At 44.2% G+C, this 25187-nt stretch overlaps 1 protein-coding gene across 3 annotated transcripts in view; it reads left to right on the top strand.

Moving 5' to 3' along the window:
- The window catches only part of ARHGEF9 (Cdc42 guanine nucleotide exchange factor 9), a 195238-nt gene that overhangs the window by 6309 nt on the left and 163742 nt on the right, over positions 1 to 25187 (top strand). For all 3 annotated transcript variants that reach the window (XM_082681102.1, XM_082681101.1, XM_082681103.1), the window contains exon 2: positions 22397 to 22576. In XM_082681102.1, the coding sequence (XP_082537228.1) occupies positions 22451 to 22576 (126 nt within the window). In that variant the 5' untranslated portion in view covers positions 22397 to 22450. The remainder of the gene's footprint in view (positions 1 to 22396; positions 22577 to 25187) is intronic.

Genomic DNA, 25187 nt, shown 5'->3' with positions numbered 1-25187 from the left:
ATAGCTGATTCACTTTTTTATAAAGCAGAAACTAACACATCACTGTAAAGCAATTATACTCCAATAAAGATGTTTAAAAAAAAGAATATATTTGGTTTTCAAACAGTTTAGGAAACTCTTTGTGTGTGTTTCTCTTGGTTGGCTGAATTGTTTCCATTTACACTGTGGTTCTCAGCCTTGGTTGCACATTGGAATCACCTGGGGAGTTAACAAGACTAACAACAATTCCTAAAATCTCTGGGGGAGATCTGATTGAGTTGGTCATGGTGAGGCCCTGGCATCAATATTTTTTTAAAAGCTCCCTGAGGTGACAGGAATGTTCAGCCAGGGATGAGAATGACTGCTATGTTCAAAGGAAATGTCAGCTCAGCCTGAATCTGGCTTATCACACACGTGAATAGGCAGGCTTCACAGATGGTGAGATTTTATTCTAGGATTGTGGGGGCCTTGATGAATTCTAGGGGCTTGTGTCCACCTTAAAAAGGAGGACTCAACCCTAGAGAGTGAGTAGTCTGAGGACCTATTTGGATTTTAAATTATCAGCTGTGAGATGGTTTGAACCTTTCAGGAAAATAGTCCCTATGCATTTTCTATAGTAGTGCAGAAGATTCTGTTCATTTTCTGGGTGACCTTGGTCAAATTACCTCTCCCCTCTGAAATTTGGTTTCCTCATCTGTAAAATAAAGTCAGGTGGATTAGAGAGCTTCAAAGATTTCTTCCAGCTTTAATGATCTGTGCTTACTTTGTGATTAATACTAATGATCAAAATGATTAAACAGGGTTTCCCTGGTGGCGCAGTGGTTGAGAGTCCGCCTGCCGATGCAGGGGACACAGGTTCGTGCCCCGGTTCAGGAGGATCCCACGTGCCACGGAGCGGCTGGGCCAGTGAGCCATGGCCGCTGGGCCTGCGCGTCTGGAGCCTGTGCTCCGCAACGGGAGAGGCCACGACAGTGAGAGGCCTGCATACAGCGAAAAAAAAAAAGATTAAGCATATTATTCAAAACCAGTAGGTAATCCAAAGATCTCTTATAGCAGGTTTGGAGTGCACAGGGTGATTTTAGGGGGTAATAGACTTGCCTTCCTAGTTATATTTAGCTTAGGTTTCTTCTAGGACAACTGAACTGGAGGTTGTATTCATTGAGCACACACTGATTGCCCACAAGGAAGGGAGCCCTACAGTGAACTGAGTGTCAGGGGGATGCTACTATGGGATTTAGTATTTGTTGTTAAAGATACATGTTGCATGGATAATTGAGAATTGCCTCTTATAGATAAAATACCAGCCTCATAGTTCTGGGAAAGCCTAGGAGGCAAGGGGCAGGCTGCTTTGACACCCCAGAACCCCTTCCTGCAGAATTTTAAGTAGCCATTCATTTAATTAATACTACTACTACTGTTAATAAGAATTTAAATGAATAAAGTTTCCTAGTTATTTCATTGGCTTTTTCCTCAAATGTGGAAGTAGTTGAGGAAACTGATTCACAGTAAGATTAAGTGACTTACTCAAGGTCACACATTCAGAAAGTGGTAATTTCTGGCCTAGAACCCAGGCCTCTTGACAGCAGATCTTTGCAGTTCTTCCAGTGTAGGCTGCATAGTGGACTCTGTGGTCAGAATATGGTCATGACTCTGAGAATTGAAAAGCCACCACTGACATAGAGCAGAACTCAAGAGGAAACTTTGAAGAAAGGAACAAAGGGACAACCTGGTGGAAAAGGAGACATTAAGGGAGGGATTTGTCTGAGGCCAGTTCTTTCTTGTTCTTATCAGTCTTCTGTGCTAGTTTCAGGCCCCTGACAAGAACTGGGCATTTGGTCTTTGAGCATCAAGGTTGAGAGTTAGTAGTAGTGAAGAGAGGAAATTATGCATGCATGACAGAGAGACAGCATATGGAAGGCAGTTCTTTAGTAGGAGAAAAAAATGGCCTTGGGCCCCCTAAGAGCAAGCTGTGGCTCTGTACCTACCTTGCTCCCAGAACTTGATCAAAACCCTTCTCCACTAGGCCTCAGTTTCCATGTCACTAAAATGAGGAGTAGATTTAGTAGAAGAATCATGTTCTCAAATGAAATTGGAGCCAGTAGCTTCTCTATAAAACCTGAAAAAGCAGAACTTGTCTGGTTGAAATGGGCCTGGGACAGAAGTGGCAGACAGAGTCTAGAGTTCCAGACTTGCAAGTGCAGACCTTATTCATTAGGGGAATTAGAATTAGAAGAGTGGGGAAGGATCTGCCCAGCTCAGCCAGATTACTTGGAAGATAGGACAACCTTGGATGTAAGAGGCAGGTTGGGGTGTTGTCTTTCATTTATGTGGCCAGGATTCACATAGAGAATCACATAGGGGCAGAGATTAGAGTACCTTGGAGATCTGCATGCCTCTCCCCTTCCTGTTTTTTTTTTTTTCCCCTTCCTGTTTTACAAGTGAGAAAATTAAGGCACTGAAGGGAAAAGGGACTTATCCAAGGTTGCAGTGATGGGTCTGTGTTCCTGAGTCATCAAATCAGGCCCTTGCCCCCTATAACCTGCTACCTCTGCTATAGTGTTCTGGCTCTATGCTCTCTCAGGTTCGGTTGGAGAGAGAGAGCTGACAGAGAGGCTGAGAGAACAAGAGTATTATGTAACCTCCTAAAGGGGAACAGGCCTGTCAGAGCCCTTAGGGTGCCAGGCAGTCAGATGGGGTGGGGGGAGCACCGAATCTCCTGCAGACTACATCAGTTCTTCTGAGGCAGGGAGCCCTGGAAGCAGCACAGTGTTGCTCAGCCATCCACCCTCGGGGCCCAGAGGAGGCTAGCACTGTGCGTCCATAGTCAGCTCTGGGAATAGTTCTGGCAGCTCTGATCTCTTTGTCTGCCTGCCTTCATTAGAGGAGAGAAAGGATGCACCTCCGTGCCCAGCTGGCTGCAGGAAGGATGTGCTGAGCCCACCCCCACCCCCTCAGAGTGTGGTGCCTAAAGGCAGCATCTACTTTTAGCTGTACCTCCCACAGCCTCTCCTCTGCCCACTCTCTTCCTTCCTCCTCCCTCTGTGAACCATGCTGGTTGGCAGGAGGGCTGGGCAGTGGGTGCTTTGGCACTGGGAAAGAGGCATGGTGGAGCCAGGCATCCCTAGGAGAGGCTTTGCTAGAGCTGGCATGGTGGGAAGTCTCAGAACAGGCAAAATGATTAGACTCCTTCGTGTTTAGGGACTAAAGGGAGCGGAGGGATTTATTAATTTCCTTTGGACCTTGCAACCACCTGAGGTGCTTGTCTTGAGAATCCAGATTGAACTGCATAGGAGGGCTCAGGAAGATTTATTGGATAAAACATGCATAGACACTTTCTCTACTTGGATTTAGAGAAAAGCAACTGGGGCTAGTGGATGTTCGCTTGATTCTTGACTCTCTCTCTCTCTCTCTCTCTCTCTCTCTCTCTCTCTCTCTCACATTGTCTTAAACTTAAACTTTTCAGTGGGTTTTTCACATTGTCTCACTTGATCTTTTCTGTGGCCCTGTGAAGTAGGTAAAACTGGGATTACCTGCATTTTACAGATGAGAAAAATGAGGCTCAGGGATGTATCGTCATATATTGCCTGATCTGGGCTCAAGCTCTGGAAGTTACAGTGCCATTTAAAATCATTCCAGACAGCTGTATCTTCTAGAAAAGGGGTGTTACAGCTGTCTTGAGTCCAATTCCCTCATTTTGGAGGCTAGGTAACTAGGCTCAGAATGAGAAAGGGCTCACCCAAGGAAACACAGTATGTTTGAAGCAGTACTGGAGCTAGAGCATTGCCTTGCAAGGATGTGAGTTCCTGGACCCATGAGACTTGCAAGCTGCTCTTGTCTTTCAGGGATGGTAAGGGAAATCTATATGGTGTGATAGAAAGCAAAGGATCACTGAACTAGTTGTCTGTCGTTGTTTAGCTCTGTGACCTTGGGCAAGTCACTTAGCCTCTATGAGTTGGTTTTCTTTTCTGTTAATTGAGGCTGATAATCCCTGAGAACTTTCTGAGGCTGAAATCTCTGGGTGACTGCTGTAGTGGAGGGGCCTGACACTTGGTAGGCTCTCTGGAAAGGATTTGTTAGTGAAAGGCTTACACATGAATAAAGAGGAACCGCAAATATGAACTTAGTTGCTGGGTGACCTTGAACAAATCCCATTGTCTTTGTGCCTCATTTCTCTCTGTTACAACTTGGAGGCCTCTTTTACTTTCCTCCCTTGGAAGGATAGAATCCCTACGTCCCAGCCCATGTCGTGGGTCATTGGTGGGAAGCTGGGATTTTTTTTCTTTATAAGAAGCTTTCTTTTATTTACCCCCAGCTCCACCCACCTCGCAACCTGGCCACACATGGCGCTATGAATACCAGACTAGCTTTCTCTCTCCCTATCTCCTGAAAAGATAAAAGAGGAATGTGGAAGAAAGCCAAAGTTAATTGTGTTTTTATTTAGTGCCTTTTCAAGTCCATCAAGCCAGAATCACCTAGGCACTTGGAAATTAAAAAACAATTCTTTGCTCCCAGGTCCTTAGCTAGAATTTGTGATGAGCATTACTGGATTTCATGATATGATTAAGAGTTATGTTAGAAATTGAAGGCTGTGGACAAATGACCTAATTAGAACAAATCTGCACTTTTCACCTTTATCTGTATCATTTTGTTTGGGAAATTCTCATTGCCCCGGGGACAGGGCAAGAAGATAAAGACTACTGTATAGTTTTTTATTCCTGCCACATTTGTCTTTTCTCACAATTCTATGAGGTGAGCAAGGCCAGAATTCTTCCCATTTTATGGCTAAGTAAATTGAAACTATCAGTGTTTCCTCTTAAAAGCAGTGGTGTACTAGAAAGAGCATAGCATATATAGTTAGCTGTTATCAACCCACCCATACCAAATGGCCTTGGGCAAGGAGTTCATTCTAAAGATGCCTTCTGCACTTTGTTTCTATCTATGTCTTATTATAAAAGTTAATCAAGATAGCAGAGAAAACTAGGCAGATGTCACTATATAGCTCTGGCTAGGTTGGCACTGAACCACTAATAGGCAGCTCAGGTACATCTATTTGACCTATGATAAGTCCACCCACATATCATCCAGGGATGCATGAAAGGCCTTGCCAAATGCAGAAGAGTGGCCCTAGATCCTGTGGCCCTTCGTGCCCTCTTTGGAGGTTTTCTCTTTGTAGATTTATCTGGTCGTGCCTTGAGCCTAAAAGCTGGCTTAGTACCATCAGTAGTTCCCACAGTCATCCCAAAGGATGGGGAAGGAATGCTTTGGGTAAACCCCATCTCATTTTGCCTGAGCTTTAGTGAAGATTGTATGCCTTTAGGACTTTATCCCTTTTACTCCAGGTGGCTCAGGACACTGGAAAAATGAGTGTGGAATGACAAATGTAGGGAGCCAACCAGTAGCTTGTCCAGAGCTAGAGGGGACCTAGCTAGAACGAGACAGCTGTAGGTGCTAATCCATATGCACATATCTGTGCACTGTCTTTTTGTAGTGGTGGTAGTGGTGGTGGGAGGGACCAATGTTAGTCCATGATGCTTAAACTAAGAAAGTCACTGGATGAGAATGAGGAAGAACCCATAAGCCCACTCCCTTACAGTACTGCTTGGGAACCTGCTGTCTGGGGAGAGTCAAGGACTTGCCCAAAGTCTCATAGTTGGTCCTTGATCCTTGTCTTGTCTCTCTGTTCAATTCTTGGCTGCTAGACCTCATATTTTTGAGGCCTCTTGGATAAATGGAGTGGTGGCTAACCCTCTTGGGGAAAGCACCTATGAACACCATATTCAGAAAGTGACAGATGAAATTCAAACCCATGTCCTCTGACCTGCTTAGGAGCAGATTAATCCAAGTGTCTTAGAGGACACCTGTTAGAAACAAATTGTGCAGGAGGAAAATTAGTTCAGTCTTGCTGTCTATCCATGCCCTCTACCCATACCCACATGTACACACACACACTATAGGTCACATGTGATGCACACACTCAGACATATGTCCAGTATATTTGGGATACACATGGGATACACATGTGGGGTATGCTTTCACATTGACACACTTGGAGCACACACATTCAGTTAACCATAGGGCACACTCACTTGCACACACTTGGCACAGGTAGGGTACATATATACAGACACATGTGAGGCATGCTTATGCAAATTTGTTTGTGGACACACATGGATGCATATAAAACATAACTGTACACTCACATGTAGGGCACACTGAGATGCATACTCAGATATACTTCTACCCCCAAGCACACACTCCTAACGACTTACATGGACAAACAACTCTCCCACCTTGAGACACATTTGAACACACCTATGGGACACACTCACATGCCCCACACATCCCTATGGGACACTCTCTGATGCAGAACACATTCTAAGGCCAGCTGTCTCAGTCTTCCAAGTGGGCAAAACAGGGCACTGGCCCCATCTGGTGGGCCTCTATCACTTTGCTCTGCACCTTTATCCCTGAAATCAGGCTTCAGAGGGCAGTGAGCTCAGGAATAAAATGGATACTCAAGGTAGCATGTGTTATAGCAGGCTCCACCAGTCAAACAAAACTTAGAACTGAGCCCTGAGATGTTAACAGGCAGATGGAGAAGATAAATTGACACTGATCAATGCAGAAAGCTTGAGCCTGCTCCTCTATCCCCCAATGTAGTTACAGACCATTAGGGAATGATATGATTGTGAAGTAATATCCTAGAAAACCTAAAGTAACTGAATATTAAAGTTTGTTTTTCTTGGGAATGAAGTAACAACTTGGACCAGAGTAAGTATATCTAAATTGTGGGTGGGAGGGTGTGAGGGGAAGTAGTAGGATGCATAAAGGGGGGCAGAGGCTCAGCCTCTCCTTGGCCAGTGGTGGTAGGAGAGAATAGCCACATGCTTAATGACCACAGCCCTGCCCCTAGGCATACCAGCTTAGGCCATCTGGCCCCACTAATGAGGGCTATTTTTAGAGTTTCTCAAGCTAGAAACCAGGTCGGGGTGTCCTGGGGAGGCCTTTCTGGCCCTTAGTACCAAAGGCTGGAGCTGGAAGAGGGGGCCCTAGACTGGATCTGGGTGAAGGGTGGGAAGCAGTGAGACAGGTGGCTAGAATATGCCAGGTCTGCCCTGGAGCAGCAACCTCAGAGCCCCAGTGGATTACTGTTGACTGTGACAGCCTCATATCTGTTTTTGAACTTTGGACTTGAGATCAAGAAAAACAAATTTCAGTTGCTATTCTGCCACTTAGGGTATGTCTCAGGTTTCCTTCCTCTGTCTGAGTCTTATTTGTTCTATAGGTAAAATCGTCAGTATTGTCTCTCAGACGCTGGCAAGGCTCAGAATTGAGAAAATGCTTTGCAGATGTATTTGTTCTTCACCAACAGATCTGTACTTACCCTATCCCTAAGCTGGTCTCGATGCATGCCAGCTACTGAGCCTGACTTACAGAGTAGCAGTAGAAAAAAGGCCAAAAAGGGGGCCAGGGAGAGGCAACCTCATGATGTCAGGTTGGTCAGAGTCATTCTTGGATCACCCTCACTCATACAGATGCTTTTCAGTGCCAGGTCAATCCTTTCCCAGAACACAGGTTTGCAACATTTAGGTGGTCATATAGCTTTGGCTCCTCAGGAACTCTATGTAGGGAAAGTGGGGAGCATCAGAAATAGGGTCTCCTTCCTAAACTAGAAAAGGCAATCTCAGATGGCCTGTACCTGCCACCTGCCAGAGGAAGTAGCCTCGAGTGCCAGTACTGGCTCTGATAAAGTGTCTTATTCTAAGTTCTGTGCCCAGGGCCATTTCACCTGCTTTGTTGAAGGGGGTGGGTCGGGAACTAGACTATGTAGCACAAGTTCAGATTTCTCCTCATCCCATAAATTGTGGGCAAATTTCTTCTGAGTCTGTTTTCTGGTCTGTAAAATGGGCTTAACTGTTAAGTTTCAGGATTGTGGGGTGCAAGAATTCATGGTGACAAAGTATGTGAAAAGTGCCTTGTAAAATGTTGAACATGTTTTACTATTATTAAGAGTTCAACCAGGGTGTGATTACAGGTACTTTGGAGGTAATCTAGGAGCTTATCTTCAGTCTATTTCTCAACTCCTTACCCCTACCCTTTTTAAAGTAGTATTGTCTCCATTTTGCAGATGGGGATACTGAGTCTCAGAGAAGGAGGGACCAGCCTGAAGATACAGGATTAGGTAGTGGTGGATTCAGGTCTAGAAGCCATGCCTTCAGATTATATTCAGTGTTCTTTCTATGGCCCCAAGCTACCACCCAATGAATTATAGTGCTAAAAGGAAGCTGCTGGTGGCAACTTAACATATGTTAAAAATTTAGCTTTGTCTCTGACACGTAGCAAGGAATGGGGGCTCTCTGGGACCCAGCCTTGCCCAGAAGTGTCCTGCTTGCCCACGAGAGGCACACTGACTGACCTGTCATCCCTTCCACAGCAGCTCATGTCCTACTTGTCTCTTGCATATTGGAAGCAGTGAAGCGTTGGAGAAGATGCTAAGCTGTTGTGAGAGGGAATTGTGCTGCCCATTTAATTCACTTCAGGAGGATCCCTGAAGGCACTTGATCTACCTTGGCCACCCCCACCTCCTCACAGCTTCCTGGGTACAGAAGCCCTGTGTGACTGACCTGCCTAAGGGGTTGGGCCTAAAGGTATCTGAAGAAATAATGTTTAAGGGCATTGATCTGTGGAGTATTTTGCCAACTCTTGAGGGATGATAGTGGAAATCCAAAAACCAAAGCTGGGAGGGTCCTTTGAGACCATCTGGGCTGACTCTCACCTGGCCTTGATGTGGACATTTAAACCCAGCTAGGCTGACTTTTTCTCCCTTAGTGTGCTCTTCCTTGTACACCACAGACTCACAAGCTAGGCCATATTTCCTAGAGCCTTTCTAGCTTGTTTATTTTTGCTTTCTCAGCCCGGGAGAAGGGTGGGTAGGTACAATGAGACACAGTGGTGAGAGGAAGGAGATGGAAGAGTATGTGGAGCTCAGGCCTTGGGGAAGAAGGCCTTTTGTGTCTTTTATCATCTGTCCTGCCGCTAATACATTATTTTCCTGTAATTCACAGATTGGCTGTGGGAGCCTAACCCAAACTGTTGCTATTTTCACTTGTGCTGCTAAAATCTGTATAATGACTACAGTATTGGCCTTTCTGGGGGATTGGACAAGCAATGTCAAGGGTGAGGAAACTGGAAGAAGAAAGGAGAGAGACACCTTCTGTTCTTCAAGTTTGAGAAGCCAGAGAGGTGAATAGGGAACGGTTAGTCGCCAAAGCCCTGCCAAGAAGGAGCCACACAGTTTCTTCAGCTCTCTTGACCCTAGATACCTCATTTAAAAATGACTTTATTTTTGAAAAGGAAATACATTCATATGGTTCAAAAGGTACAAGAGGGTACACAATGAAAAGTCTCACTCTAGCCCTGCCCTCCAGCCACTTGGCTTCTTCTGCAGAGGCCATCAGTGAGTCCTTCCAGAGAAATGTTCTATGGATATATAAACATATATGAATATATTCTTTTTTCTCTTTTTTATGGTAATATACACACTGTTCTATACCTTGCTATACCTTGAAGGTTCTGTGATCCTGTAGGAGCATGAGGATATGCTGTGGAGAACAGAGGTTAAGAGCCCTGGTTCTAGAGCAAAACTACTTGGGTTTTGCTTCTGGCCCTGTATGACCTTCAGCAATCACTTCATCTTTCTGAACTATGGTTTTCTCATTTTTAAAATGGGGATCAAACAAGTTAGTATATGTAAAAACTTAGATTTGTCTCTGATACACACTAAGCACTCAGTAAATTATAGCCATTTTTTATTATTAGAAAAATATTGGACTGTGAGTCGGAAGATTTGGGTTCTCTTCTGGCCTCTGCTCCTGCGTTACCTGAGGGACCTCCTGTTTCTTCATCTTTAAAACGAGGTCTCATCCCTACTCTTCTTACCTCCCAGAGTTGCTGGGAGGATCTAGTGAGCTTATGAATGTGAATTGAATATGAAAACAACCTAGAACTATAATGTGTTTAGCACATGGTAGGGGTGCTGCTTACTCTTTTCTGGAAGCTGCTTTAGGTGGCTTGAACCCAGTGGCCTGAACTGTGTGGAGAAAGCAGTATTCTTCCTTCTGGCAGTGGAACCCAAAGGCCATTACTGTACTAGAGTTCTATTCTGGGTAGAGGTAGCCAATGACAAAAATTTGAAATAGTCAAGTTTTGTCTTCTGACCTTTCTTATCCCACCCCCTCCTTCTTCTGCCTTCCTTGTTTCCATGTCTCCTTCAACTCCCTTCTGTCTCTTGACAAAACCTGCTTTTAGAAGCAAGGCAGCAGCATCTGTCAAAGACAACCCTAACTTTCCATCTGAGATAACCTAGCCCAACTAGCTCAGGGAGGAGTTATATCTGCTTAAGTTCAATACTGCAAGTCAGCAATCAAGCCAAGCCTGGAGCCCATTCTTCCCATCCCACTTTTTTCACTAGCATTTCATTTTAGTATAAATTTGAAATTCAGATTCCTTAGCAAAGACATTTGGTGATAAAGGAGATACTGGAAGTGTCTCCACCTAGCCTTCATACTGAGGTGTTCTTACCCCTTCATTTCCAGGGAGGGTCAGATTTGTTTGGGGCCCTGAGAGGAGCGTGAGGCAGGTGCTGGATGTAGTATTCAAGGGGTGACATCTGTAGAGCAGAGGGAGGAAAGAGCACCAGAAAATGTCTAAAACTGATTTCCAAAATGAAGCTCATGGAGAAAATATTAGAAGTTCTTTATATATTAAATAGTTAATCTCATCATTTAATTTCTATTTTTTGTGGAGATTTTTTGTAAAACACATACTACTTTAGTAGCACTTAGATACTGGGGTAGGTGTTTATTTTTTTAACCAATTGACAATTTTTAATCAAAACAATTGACAACTGTCCTTCTAAAAGACTGTAGGCTTATTTTCTAATCTTGGCTCTGCTGCTGACTAACTTGACACATTAGGTAACTTCCTCTTACTAGAGCCTCAGTTTTCTTATCTGTAAAATGTTGGACTGAACTAGGTGTGCTAGCTCTTGGGAGTCTCCAATCCTGGCCTTCTCTGAGTATAATAATCTACTCTTTCAGGCTTTTGAGCCCGAGACAGAGTCAAGAAGAGTTGGTTCAAGCCCTAGCATCTTACTGGATGCTTTATCCCTCAGTCAGCTTCCCTGGATCCCTTCCCTTCTTCACCCCCACCTCCTCCACCTAGCCCAGACAAGCAGAGGATCTCTTATATAAGCCTGCCTGACCTACTTGAAGTTCTTTTGTTATAAGCACAATCACTTTTCCTGCAGACACAAACCGGATGCTATCCTTCCTGGGCCCTGAGGGTGGGTCTGATTGTGCTTCTCATGTGTCCTCTTTGGCAGCCTAGGTTTAGATGTTGCATCCCTCTTTCCGTAGTCTTTAAGGACACAGTGTGAAGGGGAGCCAGCTCAGCTAATTTGAGTCCCCTGTGGCCTGATTTAGTGAATGCTCACTGACCACTCCTGCTCATCCACCATTTTTCATGTCTGCTGGGAACCCAGGAATATGCTAGACTTTGTCAGGAGAAACATGACCCACCCCTGAACAGGAAATGCTCCTGATAAGGACCAGAAACACTGCTAAATGCCTTGGCCAATGTCTTTTCTCTTTCAGGGAGCAAAGGAGAAGAGGGAAATCAATAAGCTACTGGAAACCATCTTTCACTTTCTGATGGACTGTTTAAATGCAGATTTCTCTTTTGGGCCATAAGGACTCCCCAGGAGACAATTACATTCTCCTTGGAATGCCTGCCAAGGCTAGAGCCTTTGCAAGCCTGTGTCCTGGGTGGGCATGCTCAGTAGACTTCAAGGTGGTTTAAGTTGATTGAAATATGTTTATTTTTCCTCTCTCTTCTCCAGATATAGGAGCATGTCACAGTGCGCCTTACTAAATGCTGTTCCTGTTCTCATCACCTTAGACCAGATGGCCACATTTAATACAACATTAGAACTATTAGTTCCAACCTATCTCCTCCACTGCTCCTCCCCCCACCTACAGTCCTCCTTCCCCTACAAGATTTTAACACGACATCTGTCAAATGGATAAAAAATTACTTTCCCTTCTTCTCTCTGCCTTGCCCACCCACCCTCTGGCTGTGGTGTTGATGAGTATAGAACTATACATGTGGGAGGCACGGAGGACAGATTCTTCATGTAGTTCTAGCCCCCTCCTCCTACCCTTCTGTAAACCTAGAGGAGCCCCACCCCCACCCCTTGGAGGAACGCCAAGGCTGGCCTTCAAGTCACAGTCCAAAGAAATTTAAGGCTCCCAGGGCTGGTCCCCGTTGAATCACATAAAGAAATTCAAGAACCCAGGTGCAGGGCCCAAGATGGGTCTAGGTCACCTCAGGCATTTGGGGCTTTTTGAGCCCTCTTCCTATCCCCTAGGCTTGCCCTGGCCATCTTTCAAGGTATGAAGGCAACAAGAGACCCAAATGGGTGGCTGGAACTTAGTACCCACAGCAAGTCCAAGAAGGGCATGATGCCCAGAGCAGGAATATTTTGGAGATATGGCCTAGTCTGACTCAAGGCAGAGACAGACTGGGGTCAGAGTAACCTCCAGCTTGGGATGAATTGCTTCTGACTCAACTCATGGAGAGTACATTGCTGAGTCAATTTTTTTGCTAATAATTTGTCTCTTAAAATATTGGGAGCTGACTTGGGTAGATTGAACACAGCTCTAAGAAATTGTTTCTAGATTGTAGTGTAGAGAGATGCTGCAAGTATTTTCCATTAGGGCCATTGGGGGCCTCAGTGTTGAAGGTCAGGATGGGGGTGGGAGTGGGTGTGCAGGTGCAGATAGTCTCTTGAAGCAGACAGGGAAAATCCTCCTAGACAAACTGTTATAATTCCTTAGCCTGCCTGGAAGCTGACACAAGAAGGAGAAGCCAGGAGACAGAGTTTCAGAGATTCTGGTTTCTTCTGAATGGGCCAGTGCAGTAACAGGAAATTCTTGTACTTCAAACTCTGGCTCTAGAAAGTTTAAAAGACTCTTGGTCTCAGTATGATATATGATTTAGAATCACTTGGGCTCCTTGTTAAAAATGCTGGGGTGATTCTGAGCAGAGGGTCTGGGGACCACAAATCAAACTGGTGTAATGAATCAGAGGCACCTGAATAGTGCCAAAATAATCCAAAACAGCTTGACTAACTTTTATTCCCAAGATGCTTTGAAGGTGCAAGCTGATGCTTATCAGGTTGGGAACTATTCTGGTATGGGAGACTTCTCCAGCCAACAGTATCATGGTTGGTGGTCTGGAAACATTTCTTCTCTCTGATCTGTGCAATACTTGGCCCAGTTGGCTGCATTTTCTCTAAAGGACTTATTCCTTCAACAAGACCAAACTCTTAACGTCATGAACTTTGGGGCAGCAGCTGGGTCTTACTTCAGAAACTCCTGGGCCCATTAGGTTGAGCTAGTGGCTGAAGTTTCATACCAGAAAAGTCCATTGCTAAGGTCTACACCAAACAAGCAACTTCCCTTACCTCATATGTTTGGTCACCGTTACAGCTGAGATCACTTTGTAACTTCTCTTGGAAGAGGTTTAGAAAGAGGTGTTATCCTTTGTTATTAGTCTGTGATGAATGACAAAATGTCCTGGATGGCTTCATATCTTAAGATGCTTGCCTGGGTTTCCCAAGCTTTTAGTGGCTGACAGGTGTGAGTTGGCTTGTGACATATTGGCGTCTGGATGAGGTGGTCTGTCTTGCTCTTGCTGAGCGACCTGCATCTACGATCACCTTTCAAATCAAGCCAGCCTAGCTGGGGTTCATGTTTCCCAGGTGTGGCTAAAGCCAACCTTCATTTTATTAAAATGAAAAATGGATGGTACAATGAGATATTGAAGAAAGCCAACGCCTAATGACTCACAAATCACATGCCCAAACTAGGAAAAAGATGATCATATCATGAAAAGTGACAGTATTTGCATATTTCCTTTTAGTGCATTTAGAGCCATCATCACTTAAATGCATTAACTATTCTGCTCAGAAATGAAATTATTTAGTTATGGGTGATAGCAATACCCTGATTAAAGCTGAAACTAGCTAAGTGTGAACTATTAAGTCACAGGGGAAAAAAAAGCAATCCTTATGATTTTTTTTTTAAATTCATGTTGTTTTTTCTTACCTGACATCTCTTCTTCTTTCCCTGATGACCACTGAGCATCTGCGAAGATCTTCAGCAAAAACCAGCCCACCCCAGAAGCCGCCTGGTCATAAATCCTACCGGCAATGGATTGGCCTATAGGCCACCTGGTACATGTTATGCAAACAATTTCTTTGGCCCCATAGAATATTTTGCAACCTGAACAGAAATGCTCACTCTGTTGCTGTGTTCTTCCTCTGAGCTTGCCTGGTTTTAGGGCTCTGGTCATAGAACTTTAGAGGCTAAAAACAATGTTGTTCATTAAAGATTAAGCAGATGTTTTAGATTTACTGTTCACAAGTGTACAGTCTGGAGAATAACACCCTGGTTGATAACTTGAATAACTCCACATTGTCTAATATCTTCTTCTTATCCTAGGTAGAAATTAGTGAAAGAGTCAAGGGAGAGAAAATACAGGCTGGAGTCATCAGAGACAGGATTAAGGAGCAGGTGGGCCAAGATCCTACGGCAAGGAAGAGGCAGCATAGCTCCAGTGTCCCTACACTTAACCATGGCCAAGGGAATGGCTGAATCAGAGGCACAGAGGTAGGAGTTATCTGCCTGCAAGAGACTCAGTTTGACTAGAGTGGAAGGTCCCTGCCAGGTTCAAGACAAGAATTGGATCCATAGATGGGGCTAAATTAAGGAGAATTTTGAGAGATTGACAGTAGAGAGTTCTTGAGGCTTCTTGAGCATGGATAGTGGCACCAGCAAAGAAGTTTTGTGAAGTACAATTATTGAGTAGCTTGAGGAGGAAAGAGACCTGTGAGTAGCAGGAAGGCCAGTTGGGAGGCAACTTGAGGTGATAAGGGCCAGACCTAGGATAAGGCATTGAAATAGAAGATAAAGGGTTTTATCTGAGAGAGATACATGTAGAAGAAAGAAACAGCACACCCAGAAAAGTTATCAGAAATGGGAAAAATGAGGAAGGAGGGGAATGAGGCCTTATTATGAGTTTTACATATGTTTTATTGGAGGCAGTAGCAGGCCCCCAGGGAAATGTGGAACAGGTAGTGGGAAATATGGAACTGGAGGTACTAAGAGCCAATGTCATGAGAAAGATGATTTATCTGAGGAGCTACATGGAGAGAACAAAGAGTAAATGTCCCCATTGACTTTTGAATAGGGCAGTCAAGGGCTAAAGTGGGAAACCCATTCCTCAGTTTTCCCAGCCAGTCTGACTGGCCTGTGCTTTAATGTGTCACTAACAATGCCTGAGTGAGTTATATTCAAGAAGGGACTAGTCAGTGCCAAGTTCTCATTTTCCTGAGTGGAGAGCAAAGAAAGCATACTGGCAAGCACAAAGATGGGTGAGAAGAAATAAGCTGCAATAATGAAATTCCTGTCCTCTGCAAAGCTCAAGTGTTACCCTCAATAGAAAGCCAGGGCTGGAAAGGACTTCAGAAGTCATCTATTTGATTCAAGTCTGTAGCTTGATGGATAAAGAAACTGAGACAGGTAAATGGACCTATCCAAGATGATTCAATGAGTTACTGGCAGAACTTCCTCCAGTAGCCAGTCTTTTGGTACCTCCCCGCTGTTGTTGGAACAGTCTGCTTTACATCTTTCCAGAAGTGGGTGAGATTGTTGTCCTTGAACACTTTGGGCAAGATAACCAGAGTCTGTTTACAAGGCCATATGAAAAGGACATCTAGTTTATTCAGGAGAGAGAATAAAATCCCAGCCTATTTTAGATGTGCTTAAAGGGAACAAAGGAAGGAATCTTGCTCTTGTCCATGCCTAGCTGTTGAGGGAGGGGACCTTCTGAGAGGATGGGGGCAGGTACCAACTGAGAAAACCTTACAGAAAGGCAAAACTCCTTCATACTCCTCCTTGTCCCCTTGTGAAGCTTCTCAAAATGCAGGCCTGGCTCAGCTACTTTCATGGCAACTGGAACATATGCTATTCTGAACAACACTTTTTTTAACCTTTCCCTCTTCTATTTCTTGCCATTAAAATTCTAGTATTTCTGGCAGCCACCCAGGCTAATTAAACAACTATTTTGGGGGTGGTATTGCTCAGCTAGAGGGCAAGAATATGGAGGGGAAGGCAAGTGGTACAGCTCTGGAAAACTGGTGAGGGCTTTATTTCTGTGTTGGCAAGGCCTGGCGTTGGGAATCCTCCTTACATGACCCAAAATACCCATTCTCAGACATACCAACCACTGAGGAATGCCTCCTAGACAGGCAGGGAGCCCAACCTGTGGGGGTGGCATGGGGATCCTTGGGAGAATGAGGCATCAGGAGAGGCACGGCTAAAGCCTAGGCTAGAAAGATTCTCTAGGGCAGTGGTTCACCAAGTGTGATTCCTGAACCAGCATCGTAGGCATCCCCTGGGAACTTGTCTGAAATGCAAGTTCTCAAGCCCCATTTCAGACCTACTGAATAAGAGACTCATGGGGCCTAGCAATCTGTGTTTTAACAAGCTTTCTAGAGGATTGAGAACTACTGCTTTAGGTCATTTACAGGGTGGGCTGGTCTCCCTGGAGAGAGAAACCAGCTGGGAGACCTCTCTCCCTGCTATCTTGGCAGGTAGCGTTGGGGATGGGCAAAAGCAAAGCTATACAATAAGCTCAGCTAGAGATTCAAATATGCTCTACCACCTACTAACTGGGTAACTGTGGGCTACTTGGTAATATCACAGGTTATCTTCAGTAAAAATGGGGATGTTAATGCTTACCTTGGAGAGCCATAGAGACTAAGATCACAAAAGAAAGTCTCTTACCCAATGCCTGGCATATGTTTGCAACAAGTGTAAGTTTCTCTTTCTCCCTCCTTCCCTTTCTTTCTCCCTGTTTTACTTTCTTCCTCCCTTCTTCCTTGCCTTCTTTCCTTCCTCCTGAAAGGGCCCACTGGACACTCCAAGTTAGCTGTAGGCACATTCCTCATTGTTTATCAGAGACCAGCCTAAGAGATCAAACTCCCAATGCCTACAGGGTACAGTGATCATATTTCCAGGTTAAAAGTCAGGGCACATGGGTAGGACAATGGGATAGAATATTTGAAATTAGAATTCCTGGGAAATATAGATAAAAACGAATTGGATATCATTCCTTCTTCTTTTTTTTTTTTTTTTTTTTTTTGCGGTACGCGGGCCTCTCAACTGTTGTGGTCTCTCCCGTTGCGGAGCACAGGCTCCAGACGCACAGGCTCAGCGGCCATGGCTCACGGGCCTAGCTGCTCCGCGGCATGTGGGATCTTCCCGGACTGGGGCACGAACCCGTGTCCCCTGCATTGGCAGGCAGACTCTCAACCACTGCACCACCAGGGAAGCCCGATATCATTCCTTCTTTAAGAATTATATCAATATTATGACTCTTCCCCCCTTTATCTTCTTATTCATGTCCAAAAGTGTCTTTGGTTTGGGGATGCAGAACACTGTATGTCCCACTCACTGGTAAGTCTGAGCAAGAACCAACCTATATTTAGTCCTGTACTCGAAATGCCCTGAGGATTGGAAATTATTTTAGAAGTCACGTCAGCACTGTCCCAAGGCCAAGAGCTATTTGGGTACGTTGCTGGAGTAACCCAGTACCACCTTCTGGCTTTTTGTTGGGCTTGCAAGATGAAGAAGTTGGGATAGTTGGGAAATTAGGAATTTGGGGGGGGGTGAATAAACCAGTTATAAACAAGAAATAAAGAACTTAAGTCTTGATATAGCCACTCCCAAATGGACTTTTCTTGGCTTTCTTCCTCTTATAGGTAGCTCTGTACGATTTGATAATTTGATCAGCTCCTGCTACTCGAAACTCTTGTCCTTGATTTTTATGAGATTGCACCTCTTGGTATCCTAACTATGTTCTGACAGCTCCATTTTGGTTTGTTTCTCTGGCTCCTCTTCTCTTCCTTGCTTCCCATTATTGTTTTCCTACGTTTCTGGCCTTCTTTCTTAGCACTTTCTTCCAGGGCAAACTTCCTTGGTTTCTACAATTTCTTCTGGGCCATTGACTCCCAAACCTGTATAACTATCTCCCTTGATCTCTCTTGAACTTCAAATCTACCTGCATGTCCTGCTGGCCCCCAACATTCAGCATATCAAAGAGAAAACTTATCATCTCTTCTCACCTTCCAAAACCAACATTTCCTCATAACTTACCCTCATGCCTTAATGATCACACTTAGGATTGCACTCCCTCTGCCAAATCAACTTTGGCCTCCTCCTTTTACTCAAAGGAGATCTAAATACCTTCAAACAGGTCTCCAATCCATCTTTCTAGCTGCCGTTCAATCCCACTCTTCCCAGCCCTTTCCAACTCCACTACATATTTACCATCAAATTTCCCATAGCCTTCACCTTTGACACTTTACTCTGCCTCACATGCCTTTCTTGTTCCCTACTCTGTAACAATCCTACCCATTCTTTTTTTTATCATCTTTATTGGGGTATAACTGCTTTACAATGGTATGTTAGTTTCTGCTTTATAACAAAGTGAATCAGTTATACATATATATATGTTCCCTTATCTCTTCTTTAAGGCCTATTTCAGTGCCCCATAAAACTGTTTTAGAGTCCAATAGCCACACATGATCCTTCCTCTGAAGTCTTGTACTAGGCCAGAGTATACCAGGCACTGTATGAGGCACTATACATCCAGAACTCAGTTCACCTTCTCTACAATTCTGCCTGTGAGGCAGGTATTAATATCCCCATTTTGCACATGAAGAAACTGAAACCAAGGGTTGTATAGCTTGAAAGTCTCATCCATGGCTTTTGTGATATTGTACTCCTTACATGCTGACAGTTCCATTTTGGTTTATTTATGTGGCTCCTCTTGTACTCTTCACCTCCCATTGTCACTGTTACTTTCTAAAGTAGCAAAGCCCAGAATGGAAGCTAGATTTGCTTGCCCTTAACCACCTTTGCATACTGCTTGAAGGGCATTCACTGTTGGTACCCAAAGGGCCCTTGATCTTCAGGTAAGGACTGTGGCTGAATCACAGTAAGCAGATCCCTGCACACAGTGGGAATGCACTCAATGAGTGTTGGGTGGAAAATGGATGAGCAAAGTCATATTTATGAAAAATTGTAGCAAGTTAAAAGTCAATCCTGTATACAAAGGGGAGATTTAAAACCAATTTCCAGCAGCCCAAACTTAAAACATCTCAGAAGATAGGGAAGAACATTCCCTTATTCCTGCTTGCATTTGTGACTAGAGAACACAGGAGCCCTATACAGCTACGAGCCACTTCTGGATTGCCCTTCTCTCGTTATCTGCACACACATCTGTCAACTCTTGGTTCAGTGCCTTACAGCTTGTGAATCAGGTGGGGGTGTAGAATTATCCTCACTTAACAGATGAAGAAAGTGAGACTCAGAGGCAGCATAGTTTATAAGAGCAGAGGCTCTATAAGAGCCAGACTGTGCCTGCATTTGAATTATGACTTAAGTACTTATTGGCTGTTTGAATTTGGGCAAATTATTTAATCTCTCAGAGCTTCAGTTCCCTCGTCTGTAGGATAGGGATAATAATAGTGTTTCCTCAAAGGGTTGCTGTGAGGATTAAATGAGTTGATGTGTGTAAAGTGCTTAGAATAGTGCCTTACATATATTTAGTGCTCTATATTAGCTAATATTATCATCTTTATCATCCCTTCTTTAGCAAGGTTTTAAATCCAAGTGTTCTTTTTCCACCTTCTCTATCTATGGTGTTATGTTGGGGAAAAAATGGTTCACTAGGCTGGCCATCTTGTGACCTTAGGCAAGTCACTCCTGCTATATTATACCTGATCTATAAAATGAGGGATTAAGGGTGATGATCTTTGAAGTGCTGCCTAGTTCTGTCGTTGATTCCAAGTAGGCAGTGACAACAGGCTTGCCAGTTGGTTTGTGGCCACTGGGTCCTATCCAGGGATTGGCCTTGTCCAGGGCATAGCTGGACTTTGTGACCTGAGTGCCCAGGCATGTCAACTGGACTAAATGGGGACAAGAATGAGCCAAGTGCTGCTGGGAGAATCCAAGCATGGAGTCTCTCAAAAGAAGACTGCACTGTAGAAAAAATACAGGCAGTGGAATCAGCCAGAACTGGGACTAGGGTAATTCAAACAGCATCACAGATAGAGTCCTGAGCAGAGCATTGGTAAGTGATGCCAAGATCACTCTTTGACCCTTGATAAAAAGTCAATGATATATCTTTAGACTATAAGCCCTCATGGTGCTCTGAGTTGGGCCTGTATGTGCTTATCGAGCTCTAGCAGCACCCTGTTGGTACCCATCTTTGGCAGGACAGGGGAGACTTCTCTGTAAATACTTATTTTATTGAGGTCAGTGACCAGCAATTCTTCTTCTCCACTGAGGCCAGAACAAGAAGATATTGACTTTTAGTGTAATTGGAAGAAAGCAAATTCAACATATAAATAAATCTCCTCTTAGTCAGGGGCACCAGTAACTGAAGGTGGCTGTCCAAGTCTCTTTCTTTGGGGTTGAAGAATGGAGCCATCTTGTTTATGATATTATGAATGGAGTTCTGTGAGTTCATTTTAGCTTATTAGTAAACATTGGTAGTATGGCATGATAGGTATTAGTGCATATACAGTCAGAAGACTGAGCTCCATAATTTATTACATGTGTGATTGGCCAAAGGACCAGGCCACCACTCTGAGCCTCAGTTTCCTTATCTTTAAAATATGGGTAATAGATCCAGCTCATTCAGTAAGGATCAAGTGATGCAGTAGATGGGAAAACACTTTGTGAACAGTAAAGCATGAGGTACTTTAAATGTGTTATTACAAAAGGTCCTATTTGAAATCTCTTTTACATCCAAGCTGAGGAGCTCCCTCTATGCCTTCTATAGAAGGCACAATGGCTAGACCCCTGAGCAATGAAGGATGCCTCATGCAGAAGCTAACCAACAGAATGCCCTAACTAAGTCAAAAGATCAGTGTGTGTGTTTTCTCCTGTGTGTGATGTGTTATGCATTAATATCATGACCATAGGGGTATTCTCTGGCTGGTATGTTGGAAGGCAGACCTGTGTGAGAGGATGCATGTTCCATATTCTGTCTCTGTTATCTTTAAATTGTTTTGACTTCAGTCTTGTGGAGCCATAATTGCTTTGGGGTCCTTCCTCAAAGTAGGCTAATGGAAAAGATGACTTCTAGAGGACATGTTCAGCAATTCAGTTCTGGGGAGGGAATGTTTGAGTCCTTTGCCTGACAGGACATATGTTCTCTATTCTGGAAATTGTTCCTCCAAATGCCAGAAAGATTGATGACCCATACAGGCTGGAACCAGTTAGGGGAAAAAGAAGAATACATAACACAGTGGTCAGGATGGTAGCCAGAGAGAAACTAACTATTCCCCAACACCCATCCTCATCACTGTGCATAGACAAGTGTCATGAACATATGTGTGTGTATGTTTATGTGGCAGTGGCATAGATGTCTGCCTGGCGCTATGTGGAGCCAAGTCCTGCTGGCCACAAATTCTAAGGACCAAGGTTAGGCTCTGTGCATAGCCCCTGCCTTGCTGACTGAAACTGAGCTTACCCCTTAACTTGCTTATGGTTCAGTTTTGCCATCTATCAGATGTAGAAGTCGACCTAGATTCCCTGTGTATCTTACAGGGTGGTTGTTTAAATCACTGAGTGAATCTGTGACAATGTCGAGTTTCTTGGGAGCAAGGCATCACAGAACGCCATATTCTTTCATACCTATGAACACATGACCTCTCTGGATAGCATCATGTGTGGGTGAGAACAGGAGGCTGCAGGACTGGGGTCCATTATATGTGAGGAATGCTGTGGTCTGTAACTCCTGAGGGTGGGGTACAGTAGGATTAAATAATGTATCACCAACTCTCAATTGGACAGTTCCAAAGAAGAAGAAGAAAGGGGGAGGAGCACAGAGAATTTATAGCAAATATGCTCGAGCCTCATTTTAGCCATTGGTTTCAGACTCTCTGCCCATTCCAGCTCCAGGGCTGCCTCGAAGTACCAAGGAGAATGGATTGGAGCTTTTTCTTCTCTAGGGAAGGAGATCTTGAGTAGGGATAAAATCATGAGGTCTGTGTAGTCCATATACACATTCTGGGTCATTCTACCCACTGGCTAATGGAGAGTTGATAGTATTATTTGTCTTGTAGTCCAGTGGAGCTTGCTCTCCCAATGTCATCTCCATCACCCTACCCTTCATCACTAATATGTGAGTTTTTCCATAAGTAGTAGAGATTTGGGGAGGGGGGCAAGTAAGGTAGCTAGACGTGTGGACTGAACACATTCTTATTTTGTCTCCTAAGCTGATCACTGGAGATTCCATCGTTAGTGCTGAGGCAGTATGGGATCACGTCACCATGGCCAACCGGGAGTTGGCATTTAAGGCTGGCGACGTCATCAAAGTCTTGGATGCTTCCAACAAGGATTGGTGGTGGGGCCAGATCGACGATGAGGAGGGATGGTTTCCTGCCAGCTTTGTGAGGGTGAGTGTCAGCCTTCACTCTCCTCTCCTGTCTCCTTGGCTACTTGCCCCTGGCCTCCCCTTCACCAGCCCTTGTTCTCCTCCTTCCCCTTCTTGTGACTCCTCACATTTTTCCCCATGTGTTTGGTCACCTACCCAGGGCCCGGGCTTCCTTTAATCTTTGCCCTTCTAGTTTTGAGACTTTTTTATCTTGTTTATTTTAACAATCCCCACCTCCTGCCTCCCACCTTCTACCCACTGTGACTTTGCACAAATCACTTCCCTTTTTGCCTTGATGGTTTTGAAGATGCTTTTAACTCTATATTGCTGTGAAATTTTACCTTTCTTCTCTCTCTTTTCTGTTTTCTTTCTTTTCCTTGCCTCCTCTTTTTTTATCCTTTCTTTTTATAGATCTCTTCCCACCCTCTTTCTCCCCTCCCCACTCCTCTCTGCTTCCTTTGCCTCCTTTCTCTCATTTAGGGAAGTGTGAACACCCCTGCGTGTTGTCTTATGATTGTCTACAGCTGTGAATGTAAGCGTCTGGGCTCTCTACCCTCCCAGGGGTTGGAGTTTACTCATTGCAAATCTTACTTTTTGCAAGGTGGCTGGGAACTAAGATGTGTCCAGGGTGGGAAGCAGGCAGCTTGATAGTGCTGGCAAGGCCTTGGCCCCTTTGACATTGTACCATGAAAAACCTGGCCGTTAAAAGAAGGGGCTCTTGGGAAGGGGCTCCTTAGCAGTTTCCACTTCCTCTGGGTCACCCATTAGCAGGATGCTAATGGGGAAAGAACATTGGCCTGGTGTTCCAGCTCTTGGCCATCCTTGGAGTTATGAGCTAGAATCAGTTGTTTGGCAATTGTGAGCTCTGATTTTCCCCATATGCAAAATGGTGTTGGCAATTCTTTCATGACAGGGGATATCACAGTGAATTAAATAATGTACATTAAAACAGATTTGTGGCAATACAAGTACCAAAGCCACATCAGGATGTCTTATGACCATCCTTACCACAGCCTATCATCTTTTGTTAGTTTCTTTTGTAATATAAGACTGAAGTCCTGACCCCAAACAAAAGATCAGAGTGGCTTGGGCCCTTGGGCCCTTGGAGAAGGGTCTCAGGATAAGAAGGATAGAAGTGTGACATGAAGGAAGGAGCAGGGCATTTGGAATCAGATAATCTGAGATGCAGATGCAGTTTCGGCTTTACTACCTCCTAGCTCTGTGGCTTTTGGCAAGACTTTTATCTTTCCTGAGCCTTATTTCCTCATCTGAAAAATAGGAATAGGAGACTTTTTATGAGGATTAAATGAGATCACTATGTGAGTAAAGAATCCGACACAGTGCTTGGCACATAGTGGGTACTTAGCAAATGGTAACTTGCTTTATCATTATCATTATCCTCATCATTACCACCACCACCTCCACCTTATTAACTCCAATAAGGTCTATGTATGAAGGCTGGTCATAGTGGTTGAAAGAGGCCTCCTTCCTTGGAGGGCTGCAAATGTAGGAAGCACTGTTATCCAGTTAGAGCAATTTAGGTGAGGGCACTGCTCAGAAGCAAGGAAGTAGACAAAATAGCCTCTCATCCCCTCTATCCTGAGAATTTCTTAATGAAATATCCAGTCCTTTCTCCTCTACCTATATGGAGTCTTCCATCAGAGTTTCCACATGCTGTGTGTCCAAGCTCAGCTTTGTTGGTTGATGAACTGGTCCCAGGGGTAGTTAGAAAGAACACATCAATAACCATGGGCCTTTGGAACTAACAAGAGGCCCCGTACACAGACAGCTTGTGTGTCTTAGGCTGACGGCCCTCCCTTTAAAAGAAGGATTAAACTGCACCCAGTGACAAAATCACCCACATCTGCATGTATTTCACCTATAGTGAAATGTCATTTTTATAATAAACTGTAATTCAAGGGGTGGGACAAAATATTGAGCAAGGCAGAATGACCCCAGGAGGTGAATGACAGAATCAAGCTTCAGAATATCAATGAACTGGCATTGATTTTCCTACATCCAAGTCCAGGAGGAGTGTTTTTCCAAGCACACAGCCCAAGCAGCCTGTTGGATGGGCTGAAGCTGACCTTTGAGAAGACCACTGGCTGGGCCAGGCATGCATAGTATAGAGTCTAGCCTAGTGGTTCTCAATCCTGGCTTCACAATGAAATAATTCACTTGGAATCTTAAAAAAAAAACAAAAAACAACAAACACTAAAACCCAGGCTCTAGGCTAGTTAAATCACAGTCTTTGATGTTGAGAACGATTTGGCCTAGGCCAGTACAGTCCAATAGAAATATAATGTGAGGGACTTCCCTGGTGGTCCAGTGGTTAAGACTCTGTGCTACCAATTCAGGGGCCTGGGTTCGATCTCTGGTCATGGAATTAGATCCCACTTGCTGCAGCTAAGAGCCCTCATGCTGCAACTAAAGATCCCACATGCCACAATGAAGATCCTGCATGCCGCAACTAAGATCCACACAGCCAAATAAAATAAATAAATAAATAAATATTTTTTAAAAAAGAAATATAATGTGAGCTACAAATGCAAATCTCAAATATAATTTAAAAATTTCTAGTAGCCACACTAAAAAAAGTTAAAAAGATACAGTGAAATTAATTTAATGTATTT

Source organism: Grampus griseus (assembly GCF_964374135.1).
Source record: "Grampus griseus genome assembly, chromosome: X".
NCBI lineage: Eukaryota > Metazoa > Chordata > Mammalia > Artiodactyla > Delphinidae > Grampus > Grampus griseus.
The sequence above is the reverse complement of the archived record's forward strand: the minus strand, read 5'-3'. Positions and strand labels throughout refer to the sequence as shown.